The following is a 16,714-nucleotide window of genomic DNA, read 5'->3' as shown; positions in this document are numbered from 1 at the left end:
AAATAAAAATAAGGTAAAAATAATCCAAGTAAATGAGATACCTTTGCTTTACTTTTATTTAGTAAAACTCATTTTTTGTTTTAATATCAGCTTGATTGAGTTTTTCAACAAAATGAAGAAGTGGGAAGACATGGCAAACCTCCCCCCGAATTTCAGAGAGCGTACTGAGAGGCTGGAAAGAAACTTCACTGTTTCTGCTGTAATTTTTAAGAAATATGAACCCATTTTTCAAGACATTTTTAAATATCCCCAAGAGGAACAACCTCGTCAACAAAGAGGAAGAAAACAGAGGTGTGTTTTTATGTTTTTATATTTCTTACCTGGGAATAAACAGCTGTCTTATCTGTGCAACATTTTGATTCAGCAGTTTATTTTTGTTAGTTTTAAAAAAGCAGTATGGCCGAGCATGGTGATACAAGCCTGTAATCTAGCACGTGGGAGGCTGTGGCAGGAAGACCGATGTGAGCTCAAGGCCAGCCTGAACTGCATAGCGAGACCCTGTCTCAAAAAGACCAAAAAAAAAAAGCAGTGTGATTTCATAAATAATCTTTTACCCCAAGTCTTTTTCTTTTCATTATTTGTTAGCCATAAAGGCTTTGTCTTCTTTCATATTACAAAATGTATGAGGCCTTTGTTTATGTAAACTTTCTCTTTTTAGTTACATCACCAGAAATAATGCATACTGCACAAAGTCAGACCTTAGGGGTTTTCACTACCTGGTATCTTGAGTGTGGACCGCATAATGATCACTAGATTTTCTCCTGTTGACTACCTAGGTTATTTTTATTACTTGGCTTTTATATCAAACAAAGTAGTAAGTAATTTCCCTGAAATGACTCCTCTACATAATATGTATAACAAAGAATAGAGAAACAAGATTGAGAGATGATGGGGAACTGAAATGGTTATGAATTTGAGCCTTATTTATTTATTTATTTATTTATTTATGTGGTACGGGGGATTGAATTCATGACCTTGTGCTTGCCAGGCAGGAAAGAATGGCATTTTTTTTTTTAAACCATCATTTTGAGACAGATACAGTTCAAGCTAGCCTTGAGCTCACTTTGTAGCCCAGGCTGGTCCTGAATTTGCAAAGATCCTCCTGCCTCAGCCTCCTGAGTGCTGGGATTACATGCATGTGCTACCATGCCCAGCTTGAGTTTGCATCTTCTGATCTTGAAAGTCAGTCCCTTTCTCTGGCTCACTGTTGTCTTCCATTGTAGCTCAGAGAAGTTATGGGATATAAACTCTTCTTTTTTGTGTGTGTGGTTTTTTTGAGAAGAGGTCTCACTATGCAGTTCAGGCTGGCCTTGAGCTGACTTTGTAGCCCAGCCTGGTCTCTAACTCCCACCTCAGCCTCCAGAGTGCTGGAATTACAGGCGTGAGCCACCACGCCCGGCTAAACTCTTTTTTTTTTTTTTTCCATCTTTTTCTTTTTTATAGGTACCAGGTATGGAACTCTCGACCACACACTTGCAAGGCAGGTGCTTATGCCGCTGAGCTAAATCCCCAGCCCCTAAACTCTTCTTTAATGTACAAGTTTTCCCAGTAAAATAGACATTTGTTCTTAAAATAAAACTTGAAAAGTATTGATAAGAAAAGCGCAAACAAATTGCCGTTGTTTGGCTAGAATAATGTTTGCTTCTCTTTAGCTATAAAGGTTTTCTCAATTTGTGAAGGATGCTTACAGTAAGAGTAAATTTTAACAGTTAAAGCAAACTAATTGCAGTGATATATAGTTGACCACAGACATGGATGCACTAGTCTAGTTTTGTTGAAATTTTGGGGAACTCTTTGCAATTAGATACTCTAAACTTTGTATGCAAACTTTGGTTTGAATTTCAGCAAGACCTACATGATCGTTTATAGAAAGATAGAGAATGTCTTCTTTTGTTTTTTCCGGGCAGGGTGATACTCAGCTATAATGTCAGTGATTCTGGAGGGTAAGTCAGAAGGATTGCAAACTGGAGGCCAGCATGAAGCCCTAACTCAAAACAAAAGTAAAAGCAGGGCCCGGGATATAGCTCAGCAGCACAGCAGCTGCCTGGCAAGGGCAAGGAGGGAGTGCTGGGAGATAGCTCAGCAGCAGAGCATTTGCTTAGACTGCTTGAAGCCCTGGGTTAAAACCCCAGTACCAAATATGTTTCTCCCTTGGAGTATCAGGAAAATAATTTTATAGTGTACTGTTTCCAGATTTCTTTGGGTATAAAATATACCTAATTTTAATTAAAAAAAATTCAGGTCTAAGGATATGCTTAATGAAAAGTACTTCCCTAGCATGCACGAGGACCTGGGTCTAATACCTAGCAGTGCAAGGAAAAAAAAAAAAAAAAAAATATATATATATATATATATCTTCATAAAATTTTCTATATCTATATCTACCTGTCTGTGAAATTTGTGTGTGTGTGGTTGTGGGGATTGAACCCAGGGCCTTGTGCATGCTAACTATGAACTCTACTACTGAGCTGTATGCTGTACCAAACTTGTATCGCTCTATACTTTTTATTAACACTATCTGTTAGCAGTAATACCAATAATGCAGCTGGGCATTAGTTTGCATCTGTAATTCCTATACTTGGGAGGCACGGGAGGATCACTGCAAGTTCAAGGGCATAGTGAGATCCTGTCTCAAGAAAAAACAAACAAACAAAAAGCCAAAACAACAAAACAAAGCAAAATAAAAAATGAAACAAGAAATATTAATAATGTGTACTATTTACTAGACTGTATTATGGGACAAGAATCTTATAAGAATAAAGTGTGAATTACTTTTGTTAATCTTTATGACAACCTTATGAGATTTGTACTGTTGTTTCAGCTAGGACAAAAGCCCCTGGAAGAGTAAGCAGTTTGGCCACATTCACACAACTGGTGACTGTGGAGTTATTTTCAGGCTATAGAACCCCTGGGCTTCACTACCACTGTCTAATGCAGCTCACACACACTCAAATTTGAGAGTTTGTTACTGAGTATCTTTTGAGTACTTTTCCTCAGAAAGTACTTTGTTAGGTACATTGTGGGATACCAGTATTCAAAAGCAAAAACCCCACTTTCTATCTTCTGAGGGTTTATACTTTAGGCAGGGAAAGGAGGCAGCTATGAGGTTTGTACAGTGCAGCACATTATAAAAGGCACATGATGCAGTGTAAATAGAAATAGGGTTTCTGAGACCACAAAGAAATCTGGTTGAGCTGGGTTATGGTTACATGGAGTAAGTAGAAATAAGTCTTAAGGGATGGGCATGATTTTGACAGTTTGGAAATATTGGAGCCTTTTTTCTCCCTTGGTCATGGAGATTAAAATCCAGCGTGTTTGAAGTTTTATTTTGAGACAGTGTCTGGCTCACTCGCTAAATTGCCCTGGCTCAGCTCAGATTTTGTATTCTGCTTCAGCCTCCTAGAGGGCTGGGATTATGTGTGAGCCACCATACCTTGGTAGGAAATTACAGGGCTTCCTTTGTGGAGGAAATCGCAAGAATAGACATGAAAACAAGAGACAGTTTGGAAGCAAGACAGTTAAGTCAGGTTTCCTCTTGAATTTTATAGAGCCAGAAATTAGAGTGGCTTAAGTGTTGAAGTAAATTTGAATTTTCTCTTGGTTCACAGTCAAAATTAGAAGTAGTTTATCATGTGCTGTGGTAGGGAGGCTACTTTATAGAGTATGTACTAAATTAAGTACAGTGAGGTAAGTACTGGTGTCTTAAAGAGAATAATCTTTTGACAGACGAAAGACTTTAAGACCCAGAGAGAGCAAGTGGACCTACCTAATGATTCCCTGGAGCTAAGCTAAATCTTCTGATCTTCTGCAGAATAGTCTGCTCGTGGCACCTTGTTAGAATGAGGCTGTTGGAATATGGAGACCACAGATGTCTTGTGTATAAACACTGGCAGAGGTTTTGGTAGAAAAGCCAAGATTAAAGCAAGTTTAAAACTTCCTTTAGCAGAAAACTTGGAAAAATACAGTAGGTACTTTTAATGAGTAGAACTGAAAGGGATTATACAAAGGCTTGAGTTTACATGAGATGGCCTTTTGTGATTTGACATATTCTGCAGTATCTTTAGGGAGAGAGGGTTAAACGGCTATGATGGGGGAAAATGGGAAAATACCTGACTGCTGATGTCATTAGAACTATTGTTTTCATCTTATTTTCCTCCCTTGGTATCTTGGCCTCAAAAACTTTAAAAATTCCTCAGGATATTTTTTTCTTTCTGAAATGAACTCTTTCCCTGGCTGCCAGCTGTTACTTCCCAGTATTTGTCTGGAACACACTGGGTGCATTTTCCCTGTGAAGCTGACTCTGGTATTACTCTTTTAACTGTGGATTTTGTTTCATGCCTAATCTGTTAGGATTTGGGATGTCCACTTCTTTTGTTGTCTCATGGCTTCTTTTTCTTTCCCCAAAGGCGACAGCCCTGTACCGTGTCTGAAATCTTCCATTTTTGTTGGGTACTTTTTATTTATGCAAAAGGTAAGAAAGGGTAATATTTATATATTAATTAGTTTATTTACATTTGCAAGTATTAATTTTGTATATACATATCAAGAAGAGATCCTCACTGAGAATTTTCTCAAGGGTCTTTAATCCTAGATTTTTGTTGAAGTGTCACCTCTTCATAAAAGGGTCTTTTGAATTTCTTTACAATGTCCAAGTCTTCTCTTAGGAACATCCTAGCATTTTCTCCACTCAAAGCTATTCTGAATTATGAACTGAAAACACTTTGTTGTATTTATGCTTGTATTTTGGGTTGTATTTTTCATGATACATGTCTTATTCAACTGAGTGGGACTAATTATCCCCAGAGTAGTTGAGATTACTTTTTGCATCATATTTAGATAAACATACTTAATCAGATGCCTTAGATACTTTTTGTTTTCTCTTCCTTTCTCACTATATTTGACCTAAGATCTGTATTCACTTAAATATGTCTCTATTTTTTTGTTCTCTGTATTTATATGTAAGAATAATGCTTAGTAATCTAAAAGAGAATAAATAGTTATATTAGTTAATTAGCTTTTTCTCTATAGAATATGTGGCAGTCTTTCAGCACTAAGGTAGCCCAATAAAATACAAAATTAAAAACAAAGTATCTTAGAGATGGAAGTATACTATTCCCTGCCTATTGGGTGGGATATATTCCAAGACCCTAGGTGGGTACCTGCAACAGGGATGATCTGAACTCCATACATGCTATGTTTGTTCTTACCCATGCTTACCAAAGTTTAATTTATAAAGTAGAAACAATAAGAGGTTAAAAATAATTGATAATATGTAAAATAGAACAGTTGGATTTACTGTAATGAAAGTTTTATGAATATACTCTGTCTCAAAATATCTTCTTGTATTTTAGATCTTAGCAACCTCAGCCTTTGTTTTTCCTTATTCACAAATTTTTGCCTTTTGTTTAAAGAAAGCACTTTAAAGCTTATCTTTGGCATAACCAAGTTGTTGGCATCATTATTTTTGCCCTTGGGAATCATTATTAAGAAAAATAGCTGGGCATGGTGGTGCATGCCTGTAATCTCAGCATGTGGGACTCCTAGGCAGGAGGATTGCTTTGTGTTCAAGGCCAGCCTGAACTGCATAGCAAGACCCTGTTTCAAAAAATGAATCATCTCTGAGCTCATTGTAGTGAAAGGTTTGTGCTGGTATTGTTTGGACAATGAAATGTAGATGTCTTGTATTCTGAGTAACTGATTTGAAGATAACAGTATGCAATGTATGTACTGTTGTTACCTCCTAATTATTGCTTTGAAATTTTTATTTTTTTCTCTTTAAGAAAGAAAGAAAGATAGATAGATAGATAGATATGTAGATAAGGGTTATTTGGATGAAAGCATGATTCTGCTGTGATAGTAGATCTGATGACCAGAAAGGCTGCTAAGAAACTGACTAATGGGTGGTGCATACAATGTAAAAATGCTGTACCAAGGGATGAGTCCTGTCTTGAGCAGAGCTGAGCTGGGCAGAACAGGACAATGAAAAATTTCATCACACCATTCAAAACAGTCTGCAATTTAGAAACCTATAAATCGTTTATTTCTGGAATTTTCCATTTAATATTTTCAGACCTCATTTGACTGAATGTAACCGAAACCACAGAATGCAAAACCATGGATAAGAGGAAATTACTGTATAGGAGACTCCTATTATGAGATTACTCTCAACTTACTTGAAAGATTAGGCAACCGATACCTGAAACTAGCTGCTAGGAACCAAGCTAGGATGTGAACCCAGATCTCCTGGCTCCTGGTTTCATGCTGAACTCGAAGGCCTCTGGTGAGGATGTATCAGGCCACTGGTCTCCAGGTGTGGTTTGATTGACTATTGCTGTTCTCTCTAATTAGTGGAGAGCCGTTCTTCTTTTCCTGAGCTGTGTCCTTGATTTCTCCTGTCACATGTGAGCTGTTCAGTTACGCGTTTCCTCACATGGACAGCTTTCTTTAGTGGAGATAAAGGTGGCATGATCAGTAGCATGAAACAAAGAAAGATTTAGGAGTATGTAAACCAGTTTTATAGTAGCTGCAACAAGTGTTAGCTTGTGTGGCTGGTATTATATATGATAATAATCTCATGATTATGCTTGGCAGGTATGTTTAACTTCTAGGATTTTATTTTCTATTTTGTGTATGTTTAAGAATAAATGTATTTGATATTTAAAATACTATTTAAATATTTTAAATAGAAGTACTATTTAAAAGTACTTCTACAGTTCTTGTTTAGTTTTCACTTGACTAACTTGGGTGGCATATTTTCTATATCAGCAATTCAGTGAATGTTATCTTATGCAGTCTATAACTGATCTGAAGAAGCTTTTTTTTTTCCCCCGAGGTGAGGGTCTCATTACTTATTCAGGCCTCAAATTTATGATCCTCTTCCTCAGGTAGCTGGAGCACACCTCTGTTATGATCTTTACAGTGCACCAGAAATTTTTTTCAGATGGGGACCATTTCTTGTTTTACATGAAATCTCCAATTTTCTCATTTCTAATAATCCAAGTCTAGAGGTTGAACAGCTTTCCTTTTACCTGTTATCTTTGTTGAAAGATAAAATATTTTACAAAGTGAGATTTATTTATAAGATCAGGACTTGAAATAGAAAGCAAACCATATTGGTATAGTCTTGGAATTTAAATTAGAACTTGATCTTCAGGGGCATTTCAGTTTTTTGTTAGAAGTTAACAATGCTGCTGATTTTTCTCTGTGGCAAATACAAGTTTGGGCTTGTCAGTGTGATGGGCTTTGTAGCTTGAAACCAGTAGGTACTACTTCCTGTTTTATGTACAAGGAGTTGTACATAAGGAGTGTATTTTACTGTTAGAGCTCTTTGTAGTAGAGCCACACAAGTTAGCTTGTTTCTATCCATGTAAAATGTAATCTATAAATTATTATTTGCCTTTCTGGAAACAGAAGAATATTTTTCTATTTAATTCATTAAAGATGATTTGTGGAATGTTTCTGTCTGTACAAAAAAATAAAAAAGAAATTGCTTACCTGATATGCTGAGGTAAGTGTTAACTTTGGAAAAAGAGGGGGAGACACTGAAACAAAGCTGAGGGGGTGTGTGTGTGTGTGTGTGTGTGTGTGTGTGTGTGTGTGTGTAGTCTGTGTGCTGGGAGGAGGTTCTCTGTGTTTATATGTACATGCATTTGGGTAAGGCAGTAAGTGTGAAAATATCAAGTTTTAAATAATTGTGCAGCTTTATGTTACCTATTTAAATTGAATTTATCTGATATTATAAGAATATAAAATCAATATAAAGCATATACCTGTAGTATTTTAAGTCAAAAAGGGACAGGCTTGAAAATTTTTTAAAAACTTAGAAATACTTCTTAATTTCTAAAACTAATAAAACTATTTAACTATATGTAAAAACTATTTTTAGTATTAGGCCTAAAACAGCACTGTAGGGAGAAAATGTTTTTGTAGGTTTAGGTTTATTTCTTTGTTACCATTGACAGTTATCCTTGGAATAGTAGCTCTAGAATTTACATATCATTAGTTGCATTAATTTATATGACCCTTATACAGTATCACTATGTAAAAAAGTTTAATAAATGTCACTGTTATCACTGTGATTAAGGTTTCTGATTTAACTTTGTACATGAGAAAAATAATTATATGAATCTTTTTTCAACTGTTCCCTTCTGAGTATTTCTAGTAATTTTCTTTTTAAAAATTTGATAATTTTATATTGTTCTACATGCATTTTAATGTACTTGTGGTAGTATCTCTGATTGATAGTTTACTCAAAGTTCATGTAAAACTATTTCTTACACTTTGTCATATTTTATAAATCTTTGTGTTCAGAGCTTTCAAAGAAAAGATGGATGATAATAAAATTTTAGTCAACTACTAGGTATTTAATAAATGCTGATTTGCTGAATATTGACTGAATGTATAACATTTTTGGTAAGATTTCAGTTTTCATTAAACTCTTTTTTTTTTTTTTTTTGTCTTTTTCCTTTTTATCGGTAACAGGGATCGAACTCACGACTGCCTGCTTGCAAGGCAGGCGCTTATGCCGCTGAGCTAAATCCCCAGTCCCTCATTAAACTCTTAAGAGTTTATTAAAATATAAAACTAATTTCTCAAAATGTACATTTGCAAAATACTTAGTGTAAGTCTTGAGTCAGAGTTGCAGTGTCATATAAAGTTATTATAATTAAAGGGATAACATACTATTTTAAAAATACTGTAAGTTCATGGTAACTTAACTATAACTTTTCATAATTTATAGGTAATTTTCCTATGATTAGTGATGATTTGGTCAATTCTTACCATCTTCTGCTGTGTGCTTTGGACTTAGTTTATGGAAATGCTCTCCAGTGTTCCAATCGTAAAGAACTTGTGAACCCTAATTTTAAAGGTAAGAGTTTTGGACAACTCACATTTTCTTTATTGTGTTTACTCTTGGGAGTTGCACAATAGCACAGGTTTTGCAGTATCAGAGACTGTGAGCTTTTGAAAGACTTTCACCATTGCAGTTACCGAGGGTATTTTCAGTGAACAGTCAAACTCCAAATATGTTTTTTGGTGAAAGAACAAAGTTTAAAGTCTTCAGTGACTCCAGGGATTTAGCTCAGCAGCATAAGGGCCTGCCTGGCAAGTGCAAGATCACAAGTTCAATCCTTGGTTAAAAAAAAAAAAAGTCTTCAGTGACAACTTTAGTAGTATCTGAAATATATATGCAGTTAAATAAAGAGAAGGCATTTAAAAACTCAGTAATAAAAATGACATTGAACCTGGTAATATTTTTCAATAATATTTGGTAAGCTTTGTGCCTGACACACTATATAGGAAGCAATAAAGGATTTTTTAATTAATCAATTTCTTCATGGTACTGGGAATCGAACTCACAACTTCTACACTTGCCAGGTTATACTGCTGAGCTATATCCTTGACCCAAGAAAGGATTTATTGAAAAAATCTTCAGTTCAAACTTTTTGTCATAGAGAGTAGTTAGGGTTTTGAAAGAAAGAAACTGAACTTTGATTTACTAAACTGACAGATGTATAGAAATGGTATTTATTTTGGCAATACATTTATCATGCTTTAAGGTATATAATTTCTATGAATGGTATTAAGTTCAGTGCCCAAATTATGATTTATAAAATAAAAAGCATTTATAGAGCTGATATATAATGTTGCTTGTGTTTGGTAGGATTCCAAGTTTTGATATGGTACCAGTTAAGAGCTTTAGCTTGTCTCTCTAGCCAGGTAGTTTTTTTTTTTTTTTTTTGTCTTTTTCGTTTTTATCGGTATCAGGGATAGAACTCATGACTGCCTGTTTGCAAGGCAGGCACTTATGCTGCTGAGCTAAATCCCCAGCCCCTTAGATTTTTAATATTAGTGAATTTAGTTTTTTCAGTTGTTTTGGTTTGATAAATTAATGTTCCTTGTATAGGCTGAGCATCCCTAACCTGAAATTTCAAATCTGAAAGTGTACAAAATCTGAAATAAACATTTAAAAAGTTCTTTTAGTTTTTTTTTTTTTTTGAGACAGGGTCTCGCTATGAAGTTCGGGCTGGCCTTGGACTCACAATGAGCCTTCTGGCTCAGGCTGCTGCATGCTGGAATTATAGACATATGCTACCATGCCCATCCAAAATCAGAAATTTTTAAATGCCAACATGATGCTTAGAAATTTTCAAATTTAGAGTTAAGGATATAGATCAGAAGTCTCAAATTTAAAAAAATATATATATTAGATTTAAAATTTTTGGATTATAGATGCTCATCCAGTAAAATCTATGCAGATATTCCAAAAATGTAAAAAGCTCTGAAATGTGAAACACTTCTAGTCACAAACATTTCAGGTAAGGAGTACTCAGCCTGTCCTTCCTACTGTTCCTACTTAACTCTTAAAAAATTGCTTGGAGTGTACAGTATGGTGTATTTTGAAGAGTGAACCCAGGGCATCACACCCAGGGCGAGAACCTGTGCTCTTCTCTGAGCTGTAACTGCAGCCTTCCTTTTATATTTCTCCTCGTTTCTCCTTGTTTTTACCACTTTTTTTCTTTGATTTTTTCTTTTTTTCTTATTATAAGCCTATAGAAATTATAAATTAATATGGTAAATACATCTAATATATAGCATAATTGTAGATTAAAGAATAACTATAAACTAATAAAAACATTTTTGTTAGTATATGTTTACAGAATACAATGATTACATTCATCATAGGAGTTGGTACAGGTAAATAATGTAGCTTAATTCTATTTTTTTAATTTTTTAAAAATTTTTTATCAGTACCAGGGATCAAACCCACGCCTGCCTGCTTGCAAGGCAGGTGCTTATGTCGCTGAGCTAAACTCCCAACCTCTTAATTCTATTTATGTCCCCTTCCTTTCTTCTCCCTTTGGAACTATGTAATTTCTTTTTGTTTGTTTGTTTGTTTTGTTTTGTTTTTGAGTTAAGGTCTTGCTATGTAGCGCAGGCATCAGGTTCTCTTAACTCACAGCTATCCTCCTGCCTCAGCCTCCCAAGTGCTAGGATTATAGGTGTGTACCGCCATGCCCAGTTTAGAACTGTATAATTTTTTGAAGTATTACTGTTTTAAGGTAAGGCAAGTTTGTAAAACTGTATTTTATTTTTGTAATTTTTAGATCACAGAGCAATATGGTAAAATTAATTTTTTAGTTTTTTCTTTTAACCATCTCCAGATGATTAAATAATTGAAATCTTTTGGGTAGCGATATATTTTGCCTCTATTTCCATTTTTTTTTTTTTTGAGGGTTTTTTTTTTGGTCTTTTTCGTTTTCGTTTTAATCGGTACCAGGGTTAGTATACCACGACTGCCTGCTTGCAAGGCAGGCACTTATGCCGCTGAGCTAAACCCCCGGCCCCTGAGGTATGTTTAAGTAGGTTTCAATTAAGTTCATATACACTATTTTGTATACATTCATATGCTGCTCATATTTTGATTAGACTATTATTTATATTTTTAGTTTATTATAACTTGGTTTATGGAGTAACAACTGATCTCCATTTTGTGACTGTATATATCATAGGCCTATCTGAAGATTTTCCCACCAAGGATTCTAAACCTTCGTCTGACCCACCTTGTGTCATTGAGAAACTCTGTTCCTTACACGATGGCCTAGTTTTGGAAGCAAAAGGAATAAAGGAACATTTTTGGAAACCTTATATTAGGAAACTTTATGAAAAAAAGGTTTGTAAGTAGCAAAGAAGTAACATGAAAATGTTTTTTGTAAAAGGTTTTGATTTTGTATGACAAGGATCTCTTCTTTTATATTAGCTTCTCAAGGGAAAAGAAGAAAATCTGACTGGCTTTCTAGAACCTGGAAATTTTGGAGAGAGTTTGTGAGTACTCTCATTATAACCTAGGAAGCCTCAGTTTAGTGTTTTTTTATATTGATTGTACTCTGGAAAGTTAGAATGTTTCATGGAAAATAAAGGGAAATAATAAAATAAAACATCTGCCAGCATCTATAAGCACGTTTTAAATTCAATGAAAATTTTGATTCTTCATTAAAACTTTACTGGTCACACTTTTGGATTGTATACTGGGAAGTAAAGAAATTCTTTTGGAAAATGATGGTGTAGAACGGAAATCCTGAGGTCTTCAGAGGAGCCTAGCACAGCTGGGGGAGATAGGGACACTTGTGTGCTGGAGGCACATAATGTTGTAAACTTACATTTTTAACCCTTGGCTTTTCATAATTAATGATCCCACTGAAATGTTGCTTTCAAAAATAGTATTAGAACTTTTATTTTTTATTTTTCACCACTGTCCTTCAAGAGTATTAGAACTTTTTAAAAATTAAGCTTATCAGTGTATGTTAGGTATACATAATGGTCACATTGATCATAGGGATTTTTTGTACCTGTATATGTGATATATCTTGATTCTTTTTTTTTTTTTTTTTTTTTTGTCTTTTTCCTTTTTATCGGTACCGGGGATTGAACTCACGACCACCTGCTTGCACGGCAGGCACTTATACCACTGAGCTAAATCCCCAGCCCCTATATCTTGATTCTTTTTTCCTATTCCCCTCCCTTCCCTTCCCTTTTTACAGAAGTTTAGTTTCTGTTTTTTCCTTTTCTTGTTTTTTGTTTTCCCTTCCTTCTGATCCCACTTTTCTCTTCCTAGTTCCCCTTCCCATTTGAGCATTTTCTTTCTATTTCACAATATTTATTACACATCTTGGTCCTTATTTACTTTTAGTTCTCACTCCAGAGAAACAATGCAGTATTTACACTTGTGTGTCTGATTTAGTTCACTTAAGAATATGGTCTCAGAGTACATCCATTTACTTAGAAATGCCTGAAGATTGTCCTTCTTTATAGCTAAGAAGTACTCCATCGTATAAAAAACTCCACATCTTTATCCATTCATCAGTTGAAGGGCATTTGGGCTGTTTCTAAGCTTTAGCTATTACAAACTAATAAAAAGTGCAATAATTAAACGAATTGAAACATAACTGCAATGACAGTTTTGTGAGAAAGTATTGTCTGTACTTTTCCCTGCAGTAAAGCCATCAATAAGGCCTACGAAGAATATGTATTATCTGTTGGGAATTTAGATGAACGGATATTTCTTGGAGAAGATGCCGAGGAGGAAATTGGGACTCTCTCGCGGTGTTTGAATACTGGTTCAGGAACAGAGAGTGCTGAAAGAGTACAGATGAAAAACATTTTGCAGCAGCATTTTGACAAAGTGAGTTGAGTTGTACCAGCTGAGTGGGAATAGAGGAGCTGATAAGCTGGGGGGTTTATTGTATTTTCATAATATTGTGTGTGTGTTGTGCATATAATATGAAGAAAAAAATCCCCGTCATATGCCTCTTAACTAAAGAAATTATCTTACTGATTTACTTTTGGTTAACATCATCTTTCAAAGGTTTTGGTTAGGTTTGAGAAAAAGAAAAATTATCTTACTGATTTACTTTTGGTTAACATCATCTTTCAAAGGTTTTGGTTAGGTTTGAGAAAAAGAAAAATTATCTTACTGATTTACTTTTGGTTAACATCATCTTTCAAAGGTTTTGGTTAGGTTTGAGAAAAAGAAAATTTTCTATCAATTTAAACAAATGTGTCATGCCCATAATTTTTCATTTTGAAAATGTGAGCCAATAAGGGCTGGAGATTTAGCTCAGCAACATAAGTGCCTGCCCTGCAAGCAGGCAGTCATGAGTTCGATCCCCAGTACTGATAAAAAGGAAAAAAGACAAAAAAAAAAAAAAAAAAGAGAGAGAGAGAGAAAATTTGAGCCAGTACTATGTATTATATCTTTTGCATCATGAACCTAGTGGGCATTTAGAAATGTTAATTAATTTGTTTTTGTTTTTGTTTTGATACCAGGGATTGAATTAATGATCTCTCACTTACCAGGCAGGCCCTTAAGCCAGTGAGCTGAACAGAAATGTTAATTAATTTGAGTTGGGGCCTTCATTTAAGAGACTGGAGAAATTAACAATCTGCATTCTTTTGGCTTGGGTGGGGGCCGGCACCAGGAATTGAATGCAGGACCTCACTTGCCAAATAGGCCTGCGGGGAGCTACATTCCCAGTCACAATCTTCATTCTTTAAGAAAGCTGTTAAACTGACTTTCAGGATCATGTAGAGTTATTACAAGAAGACCCTTAGGAAGGCAGAGTCTGAGTTTCTCTGTCCTGTGAATTGCTTCCCTCTTATTCATATGCTACGAGGTGTTTTGTAAGCCAGAGTGTGCCCTGGACTTGTGGAAATACAGCATTGAACGAAACAGCCATGAATACCCGGTTCTAAAGAAGATTATATTTTAGTTTGGGGAGATGGACAAAAGATAACCAAAGAGTTAAATATATATAGTATGTTGGGTGATGAGATAAGAAGAAAAATAAAGTGGGTCAGTAGTAAACGAAGTCTTGGGGGAAGGGAGAAGGTGGGGTGCTTGGCATCTGGGAGTAATTGTGTTAACAGAGACCTGAAGGAGTGAGGGGCAACTTGGAAGTGTGTTCAAAGGCGGGAGAACAGCAAGCGCAGAGCCGAGAGGAAGGAGCAGGAACATTGTCAGTGTGGGAATGGAGCAAATGAGGGGAAGACTGGGAAGAAGTGAGAGAGCAGGGGCAAGGGACAGATAGGTCATGTAGACCTCAGAAGCCAGTGTAAGGATGTTTCCCCCTCAGATTAGGATCAGAGTTTTTAAGGGTTGGGTTTTTTAAAAAGAAAAATGACCCTTGTGTGTTGTGATGGTCATTTTTAAAGGTCTTTTATATAGAAATGGGTAAGAGGCAAGGGTTAAAAAGGAGCTGGGAAGCTCTTGCAGGATTCTGGTGGAAGTTTTTGGTGGCTTGATTCAGAGAAATGGTATTCAGCTCTCATTTTGGATACAGCATCTACAAGATCTATTGATGTTTTGGATTAAGGTGTGACAAAAAGAGAAAATAAGGATAACTGTTAGGCATTAATACAGAATTTGAAGTCCCTGCGCGTGGCTTGTGAGGTCCCTTTTACCACTCTGAATTCGTCTCCTGCTGCTTTCCTCCTCACCCCTTGTACTCGTGCGCACTGACTTGTTTTTTCTTCACTCTTTAGCTATGTTCAGCATGCGGTCAAATTTCAGCCTTTGCCCTTGCCGTTGCCCTGTCTAAAACACGCTTCTTTAAGGTACCCGTATGGCCTGCTTCCCTGTTCCCTCACATTTTTCTGGTCTCTGATAACCTGACTACTATATAAAATTATATGAAACCCTAAGCCCCAGTATCTCCTAGCCTCAGGACTTCCTTTCCCCTTAATTTGCGGTTAATGTCCCCTTAAGGCTTGGCTTGTACTTTCCAACAGTAAGCAGGTAAGTAGGTAAGTAGGTGGGTGGGGAGATGGTAGAAGTGTTTGTTATCTGTTTCCCTGCATTAAAATAACAAGCTTTACAAGGGTTGTGATCAGTGTTGTATGCAATGTTTATCATATAGTAGGCATTTAAAAATATTTACTGTTGACATTTATTTAAGGGAAAATCTGGGGAGAAAAATCAAAAGTTATTATTAGCACAGTTGATTTGAGATGTCTTTTAGGCACCCTACTTATGTCCTTGAGGTGGTGTTTAGAAATTTAACGCTGGTATTTAGAGCAGAGGTTAGGGTGATATGTGTTATGTCCTGGTATCATCTGCATGTGGATGGAACGAAAAGAGATGACCCAGCAGTATGAGTTGGTGAATGAGAAGGATCTAAGGACAGATCTCTGAGGCACTCCAGAATCTATTAAGTTGTCGCTTGGAAAAGGAATGTCCTAGTATTTTCTTTTTTTGAGACAGGGTCTTACTGTGTAGTGCAGACTGGCTGTGAACTTGCTCATGTAGCCCACCCAGGCTGGCCTCAACTCATGGCTATCCTCTTACCTCAGTCTCCCAAGTGCAGGGATTATAGGCATGTGCCACCACACCTACTTTGTCCTAATATTTTTAACATCATCAACTTTGTATTCAGACCTGAGTTGAAGAAAGATTCCTTATAGTCAAAATGCACAGGAGGTTTTAAGTGAAGCACTTCTACGAAGTATTGCCAAGAAGCCACGGACTAACCTTGAGCTCTGGGCAGGAAGCTGTTTGTGGCTATCACACCCAGTTTCCTCCATGAAGCCACTCCTGCCTGTGGGTGATGTGGTTATGTGCTGCTGATTCTTGACATGTCCTGTACAAGAGGCTTTTTCTTCTAGTGCAGGCACTGCTTCATATAAAGAAGTTGGCTGTGAGAAACCTAAGGCAAGGAGCAACCTTCTAAGTGTGATTTATCCAGACAATTTTATTGACTTGATAGAATATCTTACCTTTTAAAATTTCATTGTTTGTTTCTTTTATTTTTTGTTTTTTGAGACATGATCTTGTTGTATATACAAGGATGGTCTTGAACTTGCCTCAGGCTTCTTCTTTTTTTTGTCTTTTTTGTTTTTATCAGTACCAGGGATCAAACTCATGACTGCACACTTGCAAGGCAGGCGCTTATGCCGCTGAGCTAAATCCCCAGCCCCTCAGCCTTCTGAGTGCTAGGATTACAGGCGTGTGCCACCATGCCTGGCTTTATGATGAATTCTCTTGAAACAAAATGAGTATCTTTACTACTCTTTGAAACAGAGAAAGCATATAGAGTTAATATAGAAAGTATAGAGATTTATTTCTGTGTGACAAATTTCTCCACTGTTGTGCTAGGTGTTTTAAACCCTAAGGTAGGTACATTCAACACTTAGAGTATGGTTTCTCTTGAGTATTAAA

The 16,714-nt window shown here is 36.1% G+C and overlaps 1 protein-coding gene across 1 annotated transcript in view; it reads left to right on the top strand.

Moving 5' to 3' along the window:
* The window catches only part of Rbl2 (RB transcriptional corepressor like 2), a 51,673-nt gene that overhangs the window by 6,570 nt on the left and 28,389 nt on the right, over positions 1 to 16,714 (top strand). Inside the window, exons 3-8 of the mRNA XM_063247102.1 lie at positions 91 to 291; positions 4,407 to 4,471; positions 8,741 to 8,869; positions 11,514 to 11,674; positions 11,762 to 11,826; positions 12,997 to 13,183. Coding sequence (XP_063103172.1) covers positions 91 to 291; positions 4,407 to 4,471; positions 8,741 to 8,869; positions 11,514 to 11,674; positions 11,762 to 11,826; positions 12,997 to 13,183 — 808 coding nt within the window. The remainder of the gene's footprint in view (positions 1 to 90; positions 292 to 4,406; positions 4,472 to 8,740; positions 8,870 to 11,513; positions 11,675 to 11,761; positions 11,827 to 12,996; positions 13,184 to 16,714) is intronic.

Source organism: Cavia porcellus, unplaced genomic scaffold, assembly GCF_034190915.1.
Source record: "Cavia porcellus strain 051 isolate PalLab524CR breed Dunkin Hartley unplaced genomic scaffold, mCavPor4.1 scaffold_4, whole genome shotgun sequence".
NCBI classification, from domain to species: Eukaryota; Metazoa; Chordata; class Mammalia; order Rodentia; family Caviidae; genus Cavia; species Cavia porcellus.
Note: the sequence above shows the minus strand (reverse complement) of the source record. Positions and strands in the feature narration are given on the sequence as shown.